The 24,472-nt window shown below is 39.9% G+C and overlaps 2 protein-coding genes across 3 annotated transcripts in view; both read right to left on the bottom strand.

The window, feature by feature from the left end:
- ube2j1 (ubiquitin-conjugating enzyme E2, J1) overlaps positions 1-1,925 on the bottom strand; it is a 37,235-nt gene extending 35,310 nt beyond the window's left edge. Inside the window, exon 1 of the mRNA XM_038726495.1 lies at positions 1,606-1,925. Within this exon, the coding sequence (XP_038582423.1) occupies positions 1,606-1,636 (31 nt within the window). The 5' untranslated portion in view covers positions 1,637-1,925. The remainder of the gene's footprint in view (positions 1-1,605) is intronic.
- A 7,846-nt stretch (positions 1,926-9,771) lies between these two features.
- Positions 9,772-22,941, bottom strand: gopc (golgi-associated PDZ and coiled-coil motif containing). Of its 2 annotated transcripts, XM_038726490.1 has the most exons (9): positions 22,406-22,938; positions 20,317-20,481; positions 19,286-19,309; positions 14,492-14,667; positions 13,711-13,876; positions 13,538-13,633; positions 11,572-11,736; positions 11,333-11,498; positions 9,772-10,444 (listed from the first exon to the last, which is right to left on the bottom strand). In XM_038726490.1, the coding sequence occupies exons 1-9, from the start codon at positions 22,664-22,666 to the stop codon at positions 10,326-10,328; spliced, it is 1,338 nt and encodes a 445-aa protein (XP_038582418.1). In that variant the 5' UTR covers positions 22,667-22,938; the 3' UTR covers positions 9,772-10,325. The 2 variants fall into 2 exon arrangements, with proteins under 2 accessions (XP_038582418.1, XP_038582419.1); XM_038726491.1 differs by lacking the exon at positions 19,286-19,309 and having other exon boundaries at positions 22,406-22,941.
- Positions 22,942-24,472: the final 1,531 nt, after the last annotated feature.

Below are 24,472 nucleotides of genomic sequence, written 5' to 3'. Positions count from 1 at the left end.
GCTCAGGTACCCATCGATCTTCTCCAACTAAATTATGATAACTTCTTTATCTAAACCATCAACCTGCCACTTAGACCCCATCCCGACTAGGCTGCTTAAAGAAGCTTTACCCTTAAGCCTAGTTCACACTGCACGATTTTTAGCCCGATTTGCCACTCGGCGAGTTCGACGACCATCAGGCTGTGATCGAGAGTAAACCACAACGACTTCAAGACTCCTGTCACAAGAGGGCAAGTTGTATAGTGTGAACGGCACGGCCATTGGCCGACGCTGAAAGTCGTGTAGTCTGCACAAGCCTTTAGTCAGCACCTCTTTACTAGACGTGATTAATCTGTCATTAGTAACAGGCTATGTACCACAGTACTTTAAAGTAGCTTTAATTAAACCTTTTCTTATAAAGCCCACTCTTGATCCAGGGGTTTTAGCCAACTATAGAAATCTAACCATCCATTTCTCTCTAAGATCCTGGAGAAAGCAGTCGCCAAACAGCTGTGTGACTTTCTACAGAGCAATAGTTTATTTGAGGATTTTCAGTCAGGATTTAGAGCTCATCATAGCACAGAGACAGCACTGGTGAAAATGACTAATTACTAACAAAGCACTTAGAATTACCTTGTTGTTGAAATGTGCTATACAAATAAACTTGCCTTGCCTTGAAAATTACTAATGACCTTCTGACTGCATCAACCAAAGGACTTGTCTCTTTACTTATCTTAACTAAGGTGGTTAAATTCCAATTTATCAGCTCAGTCTGTACATGTTAACGTTGAATCCTACATGCACGCCAAAGTTACGGAGTTACACAAGGTTCTGTTCTTGGACCAATTTTATTCACCTCAAATATGCTTCCTTTAGGCAATATTGATACACTACATACATTTACATTGTTATGCAAATGATACCCAATTGCTAAAATAGATATTGTTTAATCACCAAAAACGCTCCAAATGTCCACACCCTGAAAAGGCACTGCACTAGAAGAAATTGTTTTCAAACGATTTGAAGCTATTGCAACCACCTTTGATGGACATGTGTGGCCTAGATGATGTCGGAATGACCAAATGCTGTGCTATTTGTTCAATAGGTGGGGCTGTAGCAGCAGCATCTAACTATAAAGAAGTCTCTGGCAGTCTTTCTGTATGGCTGTCCTAAGCAGCATATGTCTAGGACCGTTCATCCTGTCTGTTACACACTTGGTGGTCGCATTGGTGCGGACTTGAGGGACTGTGAGGTCGATCGGATGAGCGCTTCTTGACAACACTGCAAGCAGCACTTCCGGGGGCCAAACAACCAGCCCACTCCGAACGTTCGTGTTTTTGGCCTGAATACTGAACAGTGCAAAAACTCCCTCAGTACGGTCTCCACATGAGGTTCACAACTTAAATAAGCCCAGAGAACACACACTAAGAAATTGGATCCAACGTTACTTAATAATCGGCTCATGTCAGTGTAACTTAGAGATTTTATTTTGACGACGTTTGTTAACAATTATTGTATGTTAATCAAGAAATGTCAACAGCGAACTGGTTTCAGCTGTCAGTCATGTTAGCACACTCACAGACAGCTGCGGAACACCAGAACAACTACATTTGAAAGCGAGCTTACCTGGACTCTTCAGGTTATATTTATTCTCCATACTGACAGACGTTGATCACTCTGGTGACGAAGTGTTGTTAAATTCTTGTTGCTAACTCGCTAGCTAGCTTCAAGCTACCTATTAAACGTTAGCTTCACGTAGCAGCCCGGCTAGCTTAACGTTACTTCGGTCCTAAAGTAAGTTATGAGCAGGACAGCTGAAACCGTAGGTCGTCCAGTATACCCGGAGATTCGGTATGTATCTAAGATGGAATATATTTGAATCCAGCCGTCACAAGAACATGAAGTTGTGTGTCAAGTTATTCTGTTTCGGTTTTGAAACTGTTGATGTGGAAACGTAAACAGGAAGTGACTGTTCTTCCTCTGGGGATATCTGAGGCAGCGCAGGCGCATTACCGCAAGAAACTTCAATCGGGATAACTTGACACGTCAGTTCATCTATGGATGCAAAGGTATGACCATAATCAACGAAATACCTAATTGTGAAATGTATCACTCCTGAATACTTAATGTTGAAACTGAATTTATAGCACTGAAATATTTTATTTTGAAAACCCTTTATGTGGTCTGACACTGAAATTTTTAGATACGTTTGTGCTATATTCTACACACAGTTATACTCATACACCATATTTTTGTCTATTAAAACCTTATATTCCTTAACTCCAAGGGAAGCTGGTACATAACCTGATATTGTCAGGTGATGAGTGGAAAAAGTTCCACGTCACATATTTTGTGTCATATTGCAGGCACTTGTTCTGCTTCTGACTTTGCAGAGACATGACATCTCCCAGGATGTTTTTAAACCGCTTCACCATGAGACACCGATGACACCTTTCTGCACTACTGTCAACGACACCAGATTTAAAGCACTCATGATTTCTCTCAGTTGGTCTATTTTCCTCTTCCTGCCACCAAATGTTCAAAGGTGAGTATAGCATCTGTCTTTCTCACTTCCTTTTGGCCCATGACAGTTATTCAAATGCTGAAATGTCAAGCATATGTCAGTTTCAGGGATGAAGCATTTACACAGAAATCTGGTACTCACAGAGCAGGTTTATGGAAATTTCAGAGTTTTACAGATTCTTAGAGTGCTTTATGGAGGATAATAGAAGTAAATTTGATATTTAATCTGTTAATGACTGTGCTCTGCAAGTGTTAATGAAGTTTGAACGAAGTTATTAAAATCCAAAGGTTTCTGTGAAGTGCTATTCTACAAGATTCCACCAGGCAGGACCAAAATGTTGTTAAATGGACAGACAGACTAGTTCTATGTAGAAAGTGTTGCATGTTGCTTGAATGACACACAATGTGACTTAAGTTAATGTAGGTAAGCATAGAGAATTGTTTTGACCCAGTGTCCAATAGAATCTTGACACTGGGTATAGAGGGGTGAACAATAACCTTATTTGGACACTTAGTGAACCTCTGTAAGTCTGCGAAGGATAATATCCCCAGACAGGAAGTATCCTTCAGATTGGTTGTGCTACTACATTGTATCCAGGCTATGGAAGTAGGAATGTTAGGTAGTTAGGTCTGTGAGTGTGGAAAAAAGAGAAGTGAACGGAAAGGGAGCAGATTCAAAAACTAAAATAAGGTGGAGAATGGAGTAGAATTAAAATGGTGAAGTAAGAAAAAGGCTACTAGAAATAGATTCCCCAAATCTAAACTCCCCAAATCTTATAGTTAATCCAACTTGTTTTTATGGGCTCATTCTTATGTTTCATGCATCATATTCTCTGTGGGGAATATCTCTCTGTGGCTCTGCCAGCGTGTAAGCATGAACTCAAACTGCTTCTCATAGTCTGTGGTAATGAGTTAAAACTGTGCAACACTGCTTTAAAAATGATGGTATCTGATTTCAACACGTGTGGGCCATATGATCATCTGACAGTAGATTAACCTCTATTGAAGAGAGAGGGGGAAAGGCTTTATGTAATGTCATGATGTTGGCTCTCCATCAAGAGCAGCAATCTTCCACCTACCAAATCGTGTGTGTGTATGTGTGTATGTGTGTGTGAGGGGGGGGGGGTGTAAATCTGTTGGTTGCTGGAACACATTTTTTGACGCGTGTTAGTGCTGTGAGATTTGAGTCTTGACATTTTCATTAATGACCTTTTACTGTTTTGCTTTTCTGTTTTAATATTGCGTTGGTCTGTCTGTCTGTCTGTCTGTGTAAGATGAAAGACTCTTAGTATCATGACTTCACTGCATGGTTTTATCAGGGTTTAGCATTTGCTTCCCTCTACTGGTTAAACAGATAAAATGCAACACGTTTTTATCATTGCATGGTCAGATGTTTTTTCCCCAAATTAGATTCAGAAGACAAAACTCACAAAAGGTGTACTATTCCACAGGTTTGCTCAAATTAACTTAACACTTAACTATGTGCAAGACTGTTGGATTAAAATATTTAATAACATCAGAACTTGTAATGGAATAGCATTAGAGACAGTTTCATATTCCCTGTAGTTTGTAGACATGTGTTTTAGTGACATGTCTGTTCAGGTGACATCCCAGCTGTGACACTGAAATATAATATGTCTTTGAAAAATGTTTGCTTGTTAAGTATGCAGTGTAGTTTACACATTACACCTACTCTATCAATTAAAGGTCCAGTGTGTAATATTTCTGAGGATCTATTGACAGAAATGCAAACTATGTTTTCAGTGCTGTATAAAGACCTTACATAATGAACCATTATGTTTTTATTACCTTAGAATGAGACGTTTATATCTACATAGCCGCGGGCACCCCCTTCTATGGAGGTCACTGTCTTTTGTCGTCATGTTTCTACCATAGCCGTCAAAGGACAAACAGCGCTACAGGGCGCGTTTCGTCATCACGGCGTTCTTCTTCTGCTTGTGTAATTCCAGCAGTGTAGACACCCGTCACTACATTAAATACATACATAGAAGAAGAGAGAGTAATAATAATAATAATAAACAGTCTCTGAGTAGTGTTCTGGTTTATTAGAAGTAAGAAGAGTAGGGACATTTGGACAAATGAATGAGCACACACGTGTTATTTAGCACGAGAGCCGACAGCCTGTGGGTCTTTATACCATGAAGCCAGAGGAGTCGGGACAGTTACAAACGGCTGACATGATGTGGATTTTCCCAGATGGAAGACTATAATGTGGGACAGATGTTTTCAAAGCGGTGGTGAAGTTGTCTATTTTCTGCTGGACAGGTAAACTTAAATTTGTCAGACTTTAGCGATGCAAATGAAAACTACTGTTTGATAGCTTTAGCTAGAAACTGGCCATAATCACCGACAGACGTGAGGTGTTTCCCCTGTCAGTGGTGTGAAATATGTAGTTGCATTAATTTCATGTCGCCTTCTTATTCTCCAGCCTGTGGGTTGGCTTTGCCAGTTCAGTGAGACAATCAGCTGATCAGTAATTAAAATAATAAAACGGTAGCTTACAGCTGGAAGCTCATATCAGACAGCTAAACCTTTACTGCGCTGGTAGAAAAAATATGTTGTTGGATTAGTTTTATGTAGTTAATCTCTCTCTCCAGCGCTCTGTTATGGCTTTGTTACGTGGACAGAAATGGCCGTTACCTTCCTGAGACAAACAGCTGATGAATATTATTGGTAATGAGACGGCAACAGCAGGGATGCTCAGATCAGCATCTAAACTTCACATTTTACTGCCCTGGTGGAAAACATGTATTTCTTTTTACTGCTAATGGTGATATATAATAAGACCGTGTGCCTATCAAGTGACCAATAATAAATACTTTCCGAATTTGCATTATAATATTATTGGATATTGCTTCGCCACAATGTGTACTTTCACATGCTAAATGCCCGTTAAAAACATTTCACCATTTTACCACAAGCTGAAATTATGGCTGTCAGTACTACTTTGTGTTTCTGTTGTATTTAAAAAAATAAAAAGGACATTTTGGTAAGATTTGCATGCTTATCTACTTAAGCAAAGTGACAGGAGCCTTGATCCTCACCTGAGAATGCCTTTGTAAACTTATGTGGTTTATAATGGGCTGTGGTGCAGAAACAGTGAGGCTCACATTGTCCTGTCTGTCAGTGGTCATACTGGATGCACTAGATGTGATAGTGTTTGAGATGTTCTTCATTTTCTTTGGTATGTTAGTCAAGATGAGCCAACCCTCCTAAGATGTAAAATACTGCATTACAGGAGTATGAGACATCATGTAGCACTTCATTTCTTGATGTGGCTGTTGTTTATTAATGAACAGTAAGTAATAATAATATTTAAAAACAACATACAGTTTTACTGAATAATTAAGTAAATATAATTTCTTAATATATCTATCTAAAGAAACCTGATTTCTTGACTAGCAACTTTCTGCTATCTCATAGATGACATCTTTGTCCTGTCTCCGGCACCTTAGTTATACTAATTGCTAGGGTAGGGGAGGGGGGGTGTAATTCGCAACCCTCACCACTAGATGTCACTAAAACTTACACACTGAACCTTTAAGACCACATTGTATGGTCGCTCCCTTTTGGGCTCATTCCAAGTCATTTTCTTTAGTAATCTCACTAGTCCTCCTCTTTGTGGCACATTTCACCTGATGGGAAATAGCTTTATGTATATCAGTTAAGTGCTTTACATAACTTGACAGTTCTCATTCAAACTGTAAGCGTGCAACGGTTAGTTTGTTTTTTCATGCTCATTAGTGCCAAAGGTAGGGCTTTCTACCCATTTCATTCTTCCATCCACATGCATTTTTCTATCTTGGCCTTCAAACTGCAATTAGCTCTTTCAACCATTCCCTGTAACTGTGGATGATACACAACCTAAGCTGCGCTTGATCCCCAGTGCTTTTGCAATATTTGCCATTACGCCGCCATGAATTGCTGGATCAGTGTCAGAACTGATCTTATCTGGGAGTCCAAATCTAAGAAACACTTCCCTAGTCAAAAACATGGCTGTTGAAGCAGCGTTTGGATTTGCTACTGGCACTGCTTCAACCCATCCACCAACATATAGCATTTAGTGAGGTTTATTGCCAGGTACATTTTCACATATGAGGAATTTGCCTTGGTAGGCTATGTATTAGTGCTTACATTGGTACACATGAACCTAAAGAAAATGTAAAGAGATTAATAATGTGCACATATAAACAATAATACAATAATACTTTAATAGTAATACAAAGATGCAAAAAAATATACAGGACAATTAACAACGAATGTGCAACAATTCACAATATGAGCAAGAAAAAATGATTGTAATGTACACAGTTCAAAGTTCAGACCACACAACTTGAGTTTTTGCCCTTGATGTTAGTAATCACTGTCCAGTCACCTGTGTCAGAGACACCTAAATCTCAGTTTCAAATTATCAACACAAAAAAGTTATAAGAATTTAATCTTCAGGATTTTTTAAATGAGATGTCATTTTCTGACACTGATCAAATGCTCTCTATTTCTGATTCTATCATGGCACAGGAAAAACGTTGCACAGTCTTGTAATGTTGTTGCTGACAGACAAAACTGATTCAGGCTTCTCCCCACAACTCACAAATGAGATCCACAACGGACAAAGGCTGGATGCAGTGCACCCTTGAGGACTGCTTAACCTTCAGGCAACAAAGAAACATCTGCACCAGCATGATTAGGAAGGCTAAATCAAATTATTATCAGTCAGCTCTCTCTGCCTGTGATAGTTCCACTAAATTACGGAACACCAAAGCATCTCTTAAGAACTCATCATGGTCACACCTCCCACTTCAAATCAAACCGGTATCTAGTCATATTACTGGTGGGTCTTCTAATGTTGAAGCTCTTAATCACCATTTCCTCTCCCCTGGTCTTTTTTTTTTTTTTGGCTGCTGATTCTACTGTAGACCTTATCCCTATCTGTCCAGCAGAGGGAGTACCTAACGCCTCAGCTTCTTCTGTCTGGAAATTGTCTTTGATCTGGTCAACAGTGCAGATGTCTATAAAGCTCTGCTTAGGTTAAAAGCTTGTAAAAGCACTGTTGCAGATCATCTAAGTGTCCCTCTAATCTGTCCTCATTTCACACATCTCTTGAACCAGACTTTTTTAACGGGCATGATTCAAGCTTCATGAAAAAGCACCTCAGTAACACCCTTACACAATATCTTCCATCTTAACGATTACCGCCCAATATCCAAACATCTCTTCTTAGCAGAAATCATATCCTGGATATGTTGAACTTGCCTAGTAGCACAGGCCCCTATGGAAATGAGATCTTAATCTCAGTGAGACTGCCTGATTAAAGATTTAATAATAAAGTATAAAAGAGATACTGAAAGGAAACTTTGTATCATTTGCTAATTTAAATCTAGGATTTTCAACATTTATTATTTTTAATATCTTTCATTGTGAACCTGTTTAAAATAAATGTGATTTGATATTGTTAAATATCTTTCCTGGGTGAATCACATCCTGGCAGTGTGCACTGGTATCGGATTGTGCCGGTTTGCTAAACTGCCTGTTAAAGCCCTTTTCAGATCACCTTGGATCAATTAGCCTCCAGGTCTAAGTTGCACTGTGGTGCCCTGTCATGCTTGCTTGCAAGTCTACTTAGAATTATAATTTATCTCCTAAACTCAAAGGTTAGGGACACTGCAAAAAAGCAAACGGTACAAATAAAACAAATTGCAACTAAACTTTTTTTTAAGGCTAAATAAATCTAGATGATGCACATCATGTTTATAATGCGCAGTACTGTGCAAACGTTTTAGGCTGTTGTAGAAATGCTGTAAAGAATGCTTTCAAAAATAGGCATGTTAACAGATTGTTTTATCAATTAATATACAAAGTAAATGAACAGAAGTAAAGAAAGAAGAAAATCTGAATCTAATCAATATTTGGTGTGGTTTGCCCTCAATTCTTCTAGGTACACAAAGTTTTTGAAGAAACTCAGCAGGCAGGTTGGCCCAAACACCTTGGAGAACTCCCCACAGTTCCTCTGTGGATGGAGGCAGCCTCACAGAGTCATGGTGTTGGGTTCTACTTACTCGTGTTCCTTTGGGCCAGAACACTGGCAGGTAGCAGTGCTGACAACAGATACAAGCGCTGGGCACAACAAGGTATTCAACTGAGTATCTCTGCATCAAACAGTACATTGTGAGGCCTGTGTCAGAGAGGGGTGGGTTCAACTCTGTACCCAGTTAGTGGATTTTTACTGCATTATCCTGTGTGCTGTTACTGACAAAATACATTACAGCAGAATGTAATGTGACACAATAAAAAACAATAACAGTATACAGTAATAATAATAATAATAAATTGAATTTGTATAGCACTTTTCATGAACTCAGTAGCTTAACAGTAATACACAGTTAAGACCTGACCCCAATATTAAGAATGATATTTCAATAATTTTATATCATACAAGTGTTAGTGCCCACCCAGTGACATGCCAAAATATGTTTGTGATGGAACAGGGTTAAAAATCTAAGGAAGATAACAGATCAGTGGAACATTTACCCTGTAGTCACCACATTATAAGTACCAGGACAGATTTCTGAGGTCATACTCTAGTACAACAAGTACAGTCACTAAAGAATTACAATGTCCTCAAGGACTTGGGAGAGTATTTGCAATGCCAGGCATTAGATGTTATAACATGAAAAAACTAAATAATAAAAATAAGTTCCCCTTCAGCCATAGTTTTCCAAATTCTGGCTCTAGAGGTCTTTATGACTTGACAAAGACATCCAAACATACCATTAATAAGTGGGATTTGGGACACTAATGAGGTGTTCTCTTTAGAGAAAAAAGATCACATGCTGCATTGAAATGCAGACTTCAAAGAAGAAAAACCCCTCGAGTGGGACGCAGATACGGCTGTCTGTTTCAAAGAGAAAGAGCAGTCACCAGAGGGTAAATTACATGACCTGAAAGCCTTCTGTTAGTTTTCTCTGATGGATAAATTAATGATTTTTGGATGAAAAATGTACTAGATTTATAATTAAGAGAAAGATTCAGCATTTCAAACTGTCGATCCAGAAGCAGCTATTCAAAGTACTTTTACACTGTTCAGCATGGACATCTCCAGTAAAATGGTGTATTGGTGATGAACAAGCAAGATTTTACAGCATTTTTCCATTTTATATTTATTTCATAGGGTTTTTCTATTTGATATTTTTTAACAACTCATGTGAAAGCCCATGAATGGCCTCGCTCGCTACAATGATCACTAACATCTGAGAAGGTTGTTGACAGGTTTATTCTCTTTTTGTAAACAATCATTCATTCGTTTCCTTTTTGAGACAAGACCAGATGAATAACTATACAAACAGAAGCAAAACACTGGACACGTTTTCTCCAAAAGTGGCCCCTGAAAGACATTTTTAACAATGAGTAACCTCTTCTCCTGAGATCACTGTGCCTTCATGACAGTTACAGACATCTACTTCCTTCAATTGTTTTCTCATATATAGATGCAATTCCCATTAATATCTTAATAAAATATTCCAAAACAAATCACACATTATTCAGTATCACTCCCTCCTCTACATATATTACACCTCTGGCTTCTTCAAATGTGTATTTCAACCCAAGTTACCCCTCATTGCCACATGCCCAGGCTAGATCCCCAAATCCCACAACACCAAGAGGAAAAAGGGAAATCAGACTGTTTCTGTTCATTTCCCTTTGTCCCTAGGCATATCCTAGAATTCTTTGATTCAGTTCTTTGTGAGGGATTGTCCCACACATCCGCTTATCTCTCTAAATACCGATGGTTTGGCTGTGAGCCTCTAGGAGGAGCAGTCTGTCTCAGGAGGCTTTGAAGGGGTTTCCTCTGAAGGTGTCTCACTGGAGACCCCAGTATCTCGTTCATTCTCTGGTCCATTGCTCAGTGACATCTTCTCCAGAGCTGCAGGGTGGACACAGATTCAGATGTATAATAAGTAATATTGTTCTATATCAACCAGACATCATTGTCCTACAAATATTGTGGAATCGTTCAAGATTCACATTCAACATTTAACTCAAACCAGGCTTCCTGTGAAGAAATAAAGGATGTCAGTCTTTTTCCAATCATAAAACTATTGGAAAATCCTACTGAAATGTTATAAAATAGAAGTAACATAAAACAATTCATGGTCAAGTGCCCCTTTTTTGAAGTATGAATATCTACTACTCTAATGCTAAAGCAGGAAGAATACAAGTCTATTTTGATTTTAAGTCAAAAAAATTAAAACAGTAAAAGGCTCACCTGACCAATTATTCTCTGCCTATTCCTTAAATGCCAGAATCCAGTGAAACTTGTCTTTATCCTTTTTTTGGGGGGGGGGGGGGGGGGGGGGCTTTATTGAAATTTCAGAATTTGCTGGAGGAGCTGGAGGTAAGTCAATCTAACCTGACTTTGCAGTGTAAATCTAATTTTAAATACACAAAGACTAAAAAAATTCCATATTAATGAAAGTCTTAAACCAGGAATATCTGAGGACCGACAAAGAAGAAAAGCAGTAAGAAACAGAAAAACCGAGGAGCCTATCAGGAGGAGCATCAACAGCACGGTTACTGTCTTAATAGAAAATCCCCTCATAATTGTGGCCATTCTGACAGTAAGTCATACCAACTTTGCACTTGCCATCTCTGTTATAAAGACTTGGCAAACACAAACTCCGGCAAAACAATGTATGTTGGAGCAGATTTCCAAATCAGAACATTTACATTTCATACATGTAAGCATTCTGAAAGACCTTTCATGGGTGTGTAAGCATAAGGTTAGTAGTCAAAACCACTTTTGAAAACCTACCTTGCAGTGATGCAGAGCTGTTGCAGGGCGGCGCTGTGCTGTCATCGTCCAGTTCATCCAGGTAGAGTTGGTAGTGATGACCACTGTCATCTTCATACTCCACATTCTCATCATCGCTGTCCACCTCTGGAGCCACATACACCACCTCAAACTCTATCTGTCCTCGCTGACACAGACACCCGGAATGAGCACTTTGAGAGAAACAGAGAAACAACGTGGTGTTTGCACGTCTGTATTACCTGCTGGGACAGAATGGTGACAGCCTCCTTGTGTTTGGCATCTCGCAGATTGATGCTGTTGACGGCAAGGATGGCATCTCCGACATGCAGACCCCCACATCTGTCTGCGGGCTGCCCTGGATGGATCTCTGAAATTAGAATGGGAACACCGTGCTCCTTCCCACCCTGAGGGGAACAGACATGCAGGAGTTAACTCAACTTATTTGGCAGTAATGAGAGAGATGTGTTGATCAGCCAACAGAACTACCTTACCTCCAATTCTTCGGCTTATGTTTACTATCACTCGCACCAAATTTGGCTTTGTAGTGCACATTCCAAATGCATGTAAGTATTTTTTCTGTGATCAACTGATGGAGAGAACTATCAGAGATCATTTTAGTGTTAAGCTGATGATACACGGAGCAACTTTTAGAGCAATGTTGTCGTCAAGCTTAACCCAGTTAATTTAGTTAGATTTTTCATTACGGCGGCTTATTATCCGCTATACATTCAAACTTACACAGTACTGCTCAAACTCTCATAGCTCTCTCCTTCTTTTAGCAACTCTCATTGTTTACATGCTATTCAGTTTAGCTAGCTACAGTACTTTAGCTTAGCAGCTAGCGGTGGCTTCTCTCTCTCGGTTGGAGGTGAGGCATTCCTTCATTGATTCATTTATTAATCATCTATCGCTGTGTTCATTGCACTCATTCATCATTGTATTTATTCATCCAATTATGTGTGTGTATGAAATGTACCAGTTACTATTTACGAGTCGAGAAGTTAGTATCAACCTCCAGAACTGAGACTTAATCATTTTCCCTTCTCTAAAGGTGGTAAACTGAATCTAATGCAAGTTCAATTCTATCATTTAGTACAAATACATTTTTTTCCCGTAATCCCTTTACTTCATTTTGTACCAATTTATATTTAGGCCTATTCTACATACAGTGCTCAAAAAAATAAAGGGAACACTAAAATAACACATCCTAGATCTGAATGAATGAAATAATCTCATTAAATACTCCTTTCTTTACATAGTTGAATGTGCTGACAACAAAATCACACAAAATTTATCAATGGAAATCAAATTTATCAACCCATGGAGGTCTGGATTTGGAGTCACACCCAAAATCAGAGTGGAAAACCACACTACAGGCCAATCCACCTTTGATGTAATGTCCTTAAAACAAGTCAAAATGAGGCTCAGTAGTGTGTGTGGCCTCCACGTGCCTGTATGACCTGCCTACAACGCCTGGGCATGCTCCTGATGAGGTGGCGGATGGTCTCCTGAGGGATCTCCTCCCAGACCTGGACTAAAGCGTACGCCAACTCCTGGACAGTCTGTGGTGCAACGTGGCGTTGGTGGATGGAGCGAGACATGATGTCCCAGATGTGGTCCATTGGATTCAGGTCTGGGGAACGGGCGGGCCGGTCCATAGCATCAATGCCTTCCTCTTGCAGGACACTACGCTGACAGACACAGCACACCTTCTTGCCACAGCTCGCATTGATGTGCCATCCTGGATGAGCTGCACTACCTGAGCCACTTGTGTGGGTTGTAGACTCCGTCTCATGCTACCACTAGAGTGGAAGCACCGCCAGCATTCAAAAGTGACCAAAACATCAGCCAGGAAGCATAGGAACTGAGAAGTGGTCTGTGGTCACCACCTGCAGAACCACTCCTTTATTGGGGGGGTCTTGCTAATTGCCTATAATTTCCACCTGTTGTCTATTCCATTTGCACAACAGCATGTGAAATTGATTGTCAATCAGTGTTGCTTCCTACGTGGACAGTTTGATTTCACAGGAGTGTGACTGACTTGGAGTTACATTGTGTTGTTTAAGTGTTCCCTTTATTTTTTGGAGCAGTGTATTTTTGGTGCTGCCTTTTTTAAGTGGCACTAATGCTACAGATGCAATTTCAAGAGGCTGTCGCAGCCACTTGAAGAAAAACAACAAATAAAAAACAGCTGTGACTTCTTACTGTAATGGAGATTCCCAGGCCCTCGTGATCATCTTTGACTAGGACGACCTTTCTGATTGGGCCCACTCCCTGGGTTTTCTTCAACATGTCTGGGTCCTGTAATTACATTAACACATTCAACTTTGGAAACACAAATAAAATATATCAACTGTTTTATGTAAGTCTGCACTCACATGCCCCACAGGAGATGGAAGGGGTTTCTTAGGATCATTACGACCTCTACATGCTCGGATGACAGTCTTATGGCGGTGAAGGTGAATCTCTGCCTCCAGTTGGTTCCACAGCTTGTCGTGTGCTGGCCCTTTCATGTCACGGCCCAGTAACTGGATCTGCTGCACCCTGGGAGAGAAAAGCAAAAGAGTTTGCTGTCAATTCAAATTTCAGGCAGTCCATCCTGTTTTTGTTTTGCATCCAAGAAAACAGTTTCAAACAGAACAAGAACCCCCTTCACCTACCAGGGACAGTTGAGGTGTATTCCCATTATTCAATAAGGTGTACCTGAATAACAACTGTTTTGCTTCAAATAGGCTGGGAGGTTTCCGGACCGGTCTGTTCACATGTACTTTATGTAGTTATGTGCTGGTGTCCTGTTTTTTAGCATTCATTTGTCATTTAAAAACATCTGTGGTGCATTTTCACCTATACACCTTACATAGAATTATGAGAAATAACACCCAATTACACCATATCCCTTGATAGATGATGAAGAGGGTAATTAACACTCGGCAGTTGGACTATGATGAAATGGAATCCTACTATTAGCTGAGCTGGAGTTTTGTGTTTGTTGTTCAGAAAGCGAGTACACATGCACGTGTGTACGTAATTTCACCACTGGTTATTATATTATTTGTTAATATTATCATCAGTTGTAACATTCTAACATAATATCTTCTTTGCAAACCATCAACCTTAACCTAAAATGTGTTGTGAGCTCTGGTAAGGGGCTGCCCTTACCTGCCAGCCAGTTCCTTGTCCAAGTATTTGGCAGCCAGTCTGGCTCCGTACACTTCGGCCTGCAGCACAGCCATGTGTCTGCGAAGGGCCTCATTTTCTTTCTTATATAGTCTCACTTCTGCGTCCAGCCTCGCCTCTGCTAATTTCTCCTTCTTTCTGGCCTCGAGCTCCTGTTCCTAGAAAAAGCACATCACATGTGAACACCACACATGCAACACACACAAACACACTTTAAGCAGGATGAGCGAAAACCCTGTAAATCTCTGACAGTACCAGTGCAGAGGTGGTTGTCACATGAGTTCATTAATATACAGGTGCATCTAAAAGAGATCATATCATGGAAAAGTTCATTTTGAGCATCAGAACCAGACAGAGATTAAATGCTCAGGAAACCTTTACAGGTGTTTTGAGTTAATTAGTTGATTGCAGCTCTTCTCAGGTCGACATTTCTGTATTATACATTTTTTTTATTCTAAAACACATTTGAGATACTAGAGTTTTGATTTCCATGAGCTGTAAACCATAATCATCAAGATTTATTCTATAATATTCTATTTCACTTTATGTGTAATGAATCTAGAATATATGAAAACTTTTTTAAATTAAATTATGTTAGAAAATAAACTTTTCCACCATATTCTGATTGTTTGAGATGCACCTGTAAAAGTAGGGGTGGGCGATATGGCCAAAAATGTTATCACAATAAAAATTTCATACCTTTTGATATCGATAATTATCAGGATAAATGTTTCATCATCATTATTTCTTTCATATATTCTTTATGGCCAGAACACAACAAGGTAGGAGGTAGAACATTCAATACAAATATGATCAAATCTTTTTCCTCAATAAAATAAATATCTTAATAGAAAAATACGGTGCTAATTTGTTCGTAATGAATTAAATCAAACATTTATTGACGATATATTGAACATTTGTTATCTTGTTATTGAGGAAAATTATATTGTGATAATTATCATTATTGTTTTATTGCCCAGCCCTATGTATAAGTTTAGGCCGGTGTGAAAAAAGTAAGAAAGCTTCCAAAAATAAACATGTTAACAGATTATCTTTATCAATTGACCCTTCACTAGGCCACGCCCCCTTAGTTACTGTTGCTAATCCTAATTCATTTTGTAATATTAATGACTTTATTATTGTTTCTAAGATATCTTTGATATTTGGTTAATAACTAACCCTGCCCCTACCAGATCTCAACACTGTTGTCTTCAACACATGATCACATCCTGGGCTCCCAGATACTGTTGCCGGGAAAAGGATGGACGTGGCCAGAACTCCCAGTAAATACGAAGATATCATTTTCCAGTATTAAGCCCCTGTTCTCAGAAAGGTTCTCTGTTGGCTTGTCACTACTAGTGACCCCCTTTACATTACATGTAGTCAATTGACCTACTGATAATTCAGCTAACTGGTGGGTGTCTTCAGAGATTATTTCCTGGAACTGCTTACATTTACATTTATTCATTTATCTGACACTTTTATCCAAAGCGACTTACAACTGCTATACATGTCAGAGGTCACACACCTCTGGAGCAACTAGTGGTTAAGTGTCTTGCTCAGGGACACAATGGTGGGTGTGTCACAGTGGGGGATTGAACCCGGGTTTCTCACACCAAAGGCATAGTCATTGCTAAAAAAAAACATTCATGTTAAAAACTGTGAACCGCAAAGTCTTAAATTACTAAAATCAAACACGATTAATTACTTTATTTTTATTACAGAAAGTCACTATTTTTGACCCGAAGTCTCAGTCAGCAGACGTCTCTGGACATAAAACTAAATCTATCTGCTCAATGTTTAACGTTTCTAAATATTTATTTATCTCTTCATATTTGATGAAGTTTCTTAATCTACAACAACAACAACAACAACAACAACAACAACAACTGGGTAAACATAAATGTCCTGTACACATTTTGTACGCATCTGTGACAGGCTGTTTTAGCTGTATAAAACATATACGTGTAAGAAATATCAACATTTTACACACATTTGTTTTGGTTAGCGCTGTTTATGTCATCAAAATGGTTCCCTGCCACACCAGATACACTGTCAGCCATGTCCAATACATAAATCAGCATTTGCCTACAAATGGCTTGCTCATTTTGCCAGGAGTGAAGGAAGTCAAAAGGCGAAACAGCAAGCCTCTGTAATGGTGGCACTGAAAAGGCAATATTTCCAGGCACCATGTCTCTAAAGACATTCCTTGCTCCTCCCATGTCACATGCTTTGAAGACGGATAAACAAGGCAAGGGTGACGAGTGCGTGACAAACTCGCAGCAAAACTGAATGTGTGGGACAAGTGAGTTCAGCAGACAATATATACCAAACAGACCGCTCAAGTACGATATCAAAATATGGGCAGCATGTGATTCACAGTCCGGCTATGGGCAGAATATGCAGGTGTACACTGGTAAATCTCCTTGGGGAAAAAATCCAGGTCTGATGGTGGTACTAGACATGGCTGAAAGGCTGAATTGTCAAATGTTTACTTGTGCTGGAGCAAAAATCTGTACATTAAATTACCAAAAAATCTTTCTTTCCAATTTCAGGTCAATCAGCGAGATTTTATGGTGATTAGGTATACATGAAGTAGCTGACACATAAACTTTGGTAACAATTTTAATTATAATCATTATGTGGTTTAAAATGCTGGGTTCAAAGAAAACAGGAGCTAGATCTATCCATTTTCTGCTGCTTGTGGCCACGATTTCAGCCTTTCAGTCCATACCAGAGCTACTGACCACAACTGCAGTTTGGAAGGTATTAGACTGGTAAATCACAGGCATGCAAACTGGTCAGGAGTAAAAAAGGTGAGAAGAATACGCAAGCAGAGAAACACACGGAGACAGTGTAAGAGGGGTCTGTTTTAAGCTTACATAAGGTGCATTTGGCTAAAGAGAAAAGATACCGACACGCAAGCGCATCACTTTGTTTTGAAAAGTGGCGGGGACATAAGGGCTCAGATTAGGGATGTGACGATACACTTTCTTTCAAATTCTGCACCAATTTCTCCCTGTCATGCATCAATTTATGGTGGAAATATTGTTATTTATGTAAAGGGAAACACAAAATTCAGGTGGCAGGTGACAATTCAAAATCTAAAGATATTACAGAATGTAATGCAGAGCAGCTCTCAGTCATTCTGTGCTGCTTTCACATGCGTTTCTCCTGTAGATCAACTTTTCTTTCGTAATATCATCCCTGCTGAGTCAGCACACATGCAGGCATGATTTAGTCTTCCTTCCTCTTTTGTCAGGTTCACAGGGAAAGAACGGTAAACTTGACTTGTTGTGCAAATAAACCTTCCTCATTGCTTGTCATTTGTTATTTAACATTTCTTGTTACAAGCCATTATTCAGCCATTCTTTTAACAAATGCTTTCAAAATGTGATGGAAACGACACTGATGCTGAAACATTTTGTCCTGTTGACGTTAAACTACATTACATTCAGGTTGCTGCCACCATAAATGGACAATTATCTTAGCTAACATTACTGGTTACTAACAGCGGGCTAAGTATAAAATTGGCAACACTACTGTATCTTACCAGAGAGTTCACATTGTAAGCTGGCTTGCTGTCCGACAGGCAGTTCGTTCGACAGTTCGGTGTGTTCAGCTTTTTTATCAATCATTAATCTAACAATTCATTTATTCATAACAAATATCAAAACTTGTCTCAATATTTCAATATTTTATTTAATCATCCAGAAAAACAGAAACAAAGCAAATTTTTATATTTATTCTAATTTCCTAGTTACTGCTGTGTGAGGATATCAATAATAATAATAGACCCCTATCTGGACCTCAAATTCAAAAGGATTGCTGTGACACCGATTCTTTTAAACACTGTACGCCATAGGAACCCGTTACAAATACTTTTAAATGGTTATGACATGGAATTATTTCATCACAGTTTTCCCCCCAAGCTAATAGACTTTTAAATCTGATATAGATCTGGAGTTGGTCCTCGGGCGCTGCACAGTGGCTGCCCACTGCTCCCTTCAGGGATGGGTTAAATGCAGAGGATGAATTTCGCTACATGTATGTGTATGTGACAATAAAAGTACAATAAAGTACCGTTCTAATACTAAACTCTAATTTGTCCTCAGCACTGCTCTGGTGAATATAGTTTATTTCTGTTTTTTTAAATTGCTTCTATATTAATGTATATTGTCTGCTACGTAGCAGAAGGGAGTTACAAACTCAATTTCACTCTTTAACTTGTTGTATTGTGACAAATAAATCATCTGATTAATATGCAGTAAGTACAGTCACAGATTGTAACAGCCTGTAACGTTAGATTAAGCCATTTTCTTACTCTACACTACATGGCCATTAAAGTGAACAGAAAATGTCAAATGGCTGAGCGTTAGACAATGCATCTTACATATCCATGACAGCAGTGGTGCAGGAATTACTTTTAACATGCGGGCAATGAAGAAACATTTAGAAAATAAATAACAGCCACTACTAACAGAAACATGTTCCTAATAACAAACTTTAGATGATGATCAAGTTTTTTCAGCTGCAGCTTGTTTTCTGAGGGAATCTCTGCTTTGACCAGACGCAGCACTTTATTGCGACGAGTCGATGCACGTTATGCAAATAATAATAATAATATGCAAGTATTTCAATAATTGATGACATTGATTATTATGATGAGTCGCCAGAGCTCTAATCACTAGTTGTAGCTACACAATCTATATTCAGTCCAAACAAAGAACTTTAAAAATCTGATTTTCATTAAAACACACCCATACACAAACTTACCATCTCTTCCAATGTTGGTGCAGGCTTTTGGGGAGAAGAGGCAGAGGAAGAACAGAAAAAAGTCATAGATTAGAGAAATTCTAATTTCAGGCAACAGAGATTGTGAGTAAGTTAACAATTCAATACAAGTGCACATGAGTATTGAAAAAAAGTTAACTGAAAGCAGTGGAAGCAATGGGAAAGCAGGAGTCAAGAGCACCACAGCAGCCTACACTGACCCCATAACGGCCACTTTACACATGTAACTGCAAACTGAAATATAGCTTTAGGTCTGTGAGAAATATTCTACAGGTGTGCAACTCTCATTGCATGAATTCACATATAAGTGTTTTGCACCATATTACTGCAGCTACTGTAGTACAAATGGGAGCGTAAAGGTTTTGTAGAACAGGATTTGTGGAGCTGCAATGATGAATTTGAGAAGGTGTAACTGTGGGTGCTATGAGGGGGTATTTTCAGTGAGCAGGAGAACATCTAAATATAACAGTTGACTTATTAAAACTCTTTATAAAATACCAAAAATAAAAAAGTGTGGTTATTTACGGGACGGCAACAGTAACCTTTATACCCTCCTCTGGATGAGATTAAATGTTTCTTAAGACAACAGTATGAAATAATCCAGAAACCATGTTCTAAAAAGCAAGGAACAATGCACTGGGACTAGGCTCAGTCCATGATGCTGGCTCACAGACCGGAAGTTGCAGCAGGAAGTTGCCAAAAACATCATCATCAAGACGTATAACCAAATGACTAACCCTTTCCTGGAGGCAAGAGATGACCATAAAAAGCCACAAACTAACTTCAATTTCAGAGTCAAATTTATTGTGCTCATAATTAGTTTCACTTGTTTGCCCTGGGGCGTCCAGTAACCGGGTGGTAAAGGCGTATACAGCTACAATGCCCTTGGTTTGACTGTGTGACCATATCCAATAAAAGCAAGAGGCCAAAACATTTTATAAACAGCTTGTCCTGTTGTAAAACTAATTTATTCAGTTTGAAGGTTGTGGACAGCATCTCCACCTCCAACCTACCAGTCTGTCTTTGATGGAGTCAGAGTCCTCAGCCTGGCCTTGCTTGGCATGAAGCTGCAGCTGGAGAGCATGAAGTTGCAGGAGTTGGTCATGGACTTCCCTTTCTACCGCTGCCCGCTCAGCCTTAGCCTCAGTCAGCTCAGAACGCAGGTCCACCAGCTGAGCCTGGAGAGGATGGGTGGATCAAAGTGTGGGGTTAGGTGAGACACCAGAGGCAGGTATACTAGGTCAGAGACAACACTGTGCTGGCATCAGGGAATACGGTACAGTCCCAGCAGGACTACCTTTATGGGGACTCCCACATGGACGGCAACTTGCAATGGGAAACCACTTGTCTTAACTGCCTTTTCAATGTGCACACTGATTGGGTGTGCAAAGATTTTGACCGTAGTTGTGCCATAGAAACTGGGGAGCCGTCCTCAAAACGGAGACCAACTTCACATGGATGGATTGTCAGAACTAGCCATAGTTTAAGTGGCGGAGGAGGATTCAGTACTTACCACAAACCATTCGACACCTCGGGATCACTGTTGGTACACTGTAAGGACTGCTACTAGTATAGAAATAGTGCTCTCCTTAAAGCTCCTAAAGGAACAGCGTCTGTGGCCAACTCTTTGGGGGTGAGCAGGAGTATGGATAGAAATTCTGGATAAAAATATTAAACCACACATCCAGGGCTCGAGACTAACGGCGTCCTGTTGTCCTGGGACAACAGAAAATGTGTTTGGGATGAAGAGAAATATTCTCCACGACGCCTCTAGGATGAAAGTGTGTGTGCGTTTGTTGTACGATCACTTAACAAATGACAAACGGAACCGACCGAGCGCTGACTAAAGTCACGCTGGACTCACACAGGAGGCTGGCTGCTCACCTGTTCCCGCGGTACAGGTCCATTGATTCTCTCAGTCACAAACGGCTTGCTGGCCTCTCAATCGCGCTGTGTAGGCTAGCGTTAAGCAACACACATCAATCTTCTCACGCAGCTTTGGTTAGAATTAAAGAGTGCTGTTAAAGGGATGAACTAGATGTGAATGTGCTGATTTCTAACAACAGCTGGGGATGGATTAACAGAACATTTGCAGCCCAGACAGTGATATTGACAAAAGAGGTTCAAAAAGATGGTACATTTTCAATAAAGTTACACTATTGTTTAAAGTAATTCCTATTCTCACCTTGGTAGTTTTTATATGATTAATAAAGTAACAGTGTTGTTTTTCTCTTTTTTTCCATGGGCCAATAAAAATATGCAAGGGGTCAGTAAAACTCTGATCTACTGGCCCGGGGGGCCAGGGGGAAAAAATGTTACATTGGACACTGACCTGACATGGTCATCTCACATCTCCACACTGGTGAAGAAAGCTCAGAAACAGCTGGATTTCTTAAGGAAGCTCTGTCGTTTACAGAGGAGCAATAGAAAGCATCCTGACTGGAAACATCACTAACATGGGATGTGCACGGCCCAGGACCGGAGGGCTCTGCAGCGGGTGATTAAAACTGCTCAGATCATTGGTACCATCTCCTGAGAATCAGTGATATCGGTGAGGTGTCTGCAGAGCCCAAAGGATACTAAAGGACAGTACCCACCCAGCCACAGCCTGTTCACCCTGCTGCCTTCTGGGAAGAGATATAGAAGTTTCTGCTGCCGCACCACCAGACTGCAGAGCAGCTTTTCCCCCCCAAGCTGTCAGACTCTTAAACTCATCCTCAGCACTCAAACATGTTAAATAGTTTATTTCTGTTTAAGATTTTATAATTTTTTCCTGCCTTCTTGTTAAGGGTACACTACTACTATCATAAGTAAGCTTTTAAAGTTGAGTTTGTTATACCATTGGATCCCACTGATTTTAAAAGTCATACAAATAGAAATTTAACCATTAAATATCAGCAATAATAGTAACAGCACACATACCATGACGATTGACGTTGATGTTCGTAAGACAAACGGTAACGTCACAGCAACGTTAGTAACTTAGATTGAACAAAAATCGGCGAAATAATAATAGAGCGAGTGTGAGTGTGAGAGCTTACAGCTCTATGCAACCTCGACTAACAAGTAACATTGAGCGTGAACCATACAACAGGTACTAACCTCTAGTTTATGGTTGAGCTGGAACACCGTCTGGGTTTTGTGACAGAGCTGAGCAAAACAAGAGCTCAGGCTGGTCATCTTCTGCCGACCCTCGTACGTTATATCGACTTGATCTGGGTCTATTTCTCCGAGCAGCAAATCCACATCCACGAAGGCCTTGTCAAACTCTTTCTCCAGCACTTCTAGCCAGCGAAACATGGACATACCGGGGCCAAGGCCCGAGCTCTGGCCCGCCGGAGAGCATCCAGCTGAAGCGGACATGGCTAGAGAACCGCAGAGCCCTAACGCTAACGTTAGCTTACTAGCTAACTTTGACTGTGAGTAACGCTGATGAATCCCCCTCTCTGTCGCCCGCTGCCAAATACCACAGTCGAAATAACGTTGAAACCGGATTACTAGACTGTGTACTGGGTTAGTGAAGTGAAGTCTGACAAACAGCGTTTTCTGATTCTTGTGAAATGCACTGTCTGACCAGGAAGTCCCACATCAGACTCCCGACTCTGCCTGCCCTGCTTCTTCTTCTTTGGACTTATTGGCAGTTGACAAGCCAGTTCCCACGTGCTTTACCGCCACCTCCTGTACGGGAATGTTGATCAGTAGCTGAGTAGTTAAAAAATTCATCGTAACACAGAATGTAAACAGCAGTAAGATAGTGATGGTCTCCTCTCATCCTGCTGGAGTCTTGCGCTCTGTCGGTTCAGAACAGGTCTGCCCGTTGAGTGCTTGATCTGGGATGTTGATGAGCAGGTCTCTGTAAAGATGTGGGCACAACAGTCTCTGATTTTCCGTTGAATAAGCAGCTTTTGCCATAGTCAGAATCTCCAGTCGATTTGAACAATTTCCTTAAATTTAATTCAACAGACTTCATTCAAGGAACTAAACATTGTTGTGTTTACTGACCAATAAATGCATCTGATAATATCTGTAAGAACCCACCACAATAAAACAAAAACTAAACCAGATTTTTAATAACAACCCAAGACTTTTTTCCACCAAAGCCCAAACTGGCAACACTGAGAGCCACAGCACTAGCCAGTAGAGTGCAATAGCAACATAGCTGTATATCCATTACATTTGGTTTCAAACACATTGAAACACTGAATTTCAAAAAGAGAAGAGTAAATTCAGCTTTTCTTTTTAATTGTGTCATTCCTGCCTTCAAAAATGGTCTCAGTCAGGAACCGGTCAGTTCAATATCTCCCACATAACACCAAATGTGCTTTGTACTACAACTGCAGAGTTGGTGATGATTGACTGTGTAGGTTTATTACTATGACACCTTCCACATTACACATAGTAAAATTAGCCGTTTGATTGTTAACAGAAACATACATATCAGTGCAGCTTTAAACGGCACCAAACAGTACATTTGTAGCTTGTGTTTTACATTGCTTTATAGGACTAATAAATGCAAGTATGAAGAGCCTTTTTATACGTACTGCCATCGCTCTAATGATTTGTTTTCTGTTTTGAGCCTATGGTAAAAATCACTGAATAAAATATTTTATATATAATCTGCATCTAACAATGAAAGAAATAGTTGAAAAATGTCCTTGGTTCTTCCCATCCACCTTCTAAATGATTAATGAGCTCCTTTGTTGTACGTAGTGCCATCAGTCTCAATACCTGATGAGGATGTGATGTGAAAAAGAAAGAACAGGGACATGCAGCTGTTAGTGCTGCAGTAAATTTAATTTACTACTGAAAGGCAGACCTAGAGCACACTGTGTGGTCTGGTGCTACAGCCAATTTCATGACGTAAACTGCAGACATGCAAACTGAGAAAGGATTAAAAAAGTGATGTGTTTGCGAACCAAACGCCTGTAGAGGGGTCTGCGGGCATCCTCCCCCAGAGGAAAATCTTTGTGATTTTAACACTATAAATAGCATTATAAATAAACACCACCCAAAAAGCTAAACTTTCTAAAGAAGTCTACAGGGGAGGAATGATAACCATTTGGTGTGGGACAAGTCATCTGATGCTCTCCACAGTTATTTTACATTCATCACCAAGCCTTTTTGGGTCTCACCTCCTAAACCTTATATCTGCAGAAAACCCCTGATAAT

This window comes from Micropterus salmoides, unplaced genomic scaffold (genome assembly GCF_014851395.1).
Source record: "Micropterus salmoides isolate LMB-PRFRI ecotype aquatic unplaced genomic scaffold, ASM1485139v1 Ms_hic_scaffold_18, whole genome shotgun sequence".
NCBI lineage: Eukaryota > Metazoa > Chordata > Actinopteri > Centrarchiformes > Centrarchidae > Micropterus > Micropterus salmoides.
This window is presented reverse-complemented; position numbering and strand designations above follow the sequence as displayed.

What these genes read in the sequence shown, in the direction of transcription:
- gopc (XM_038726490.1), bottom strand. Translation starts at nt 22,666, where the DNA reads ATGTCCGCTTCAGCTGGATGCTCTCCGGCGGGCCAGAGCTCGGGCCTT. An exon ending in CACCAACATTGGAAGAGATG is followed by an intron (nt 14,668 to 19,285) that starts GTAAGTTTGTGT and finishes TGCTTTTTCTAG; the next exon opens with GAACAGGAGCTCGAGGCCAG. An exon ending in TTCCATCTCCTGTGGGGCAT is followed by an intron (nt 13,634 to 13,710) that starts GTGAGTGCAGAC and finishes ATGTAATTACAG; the next exon opens with GACCCAGACATGTTGAAGAA.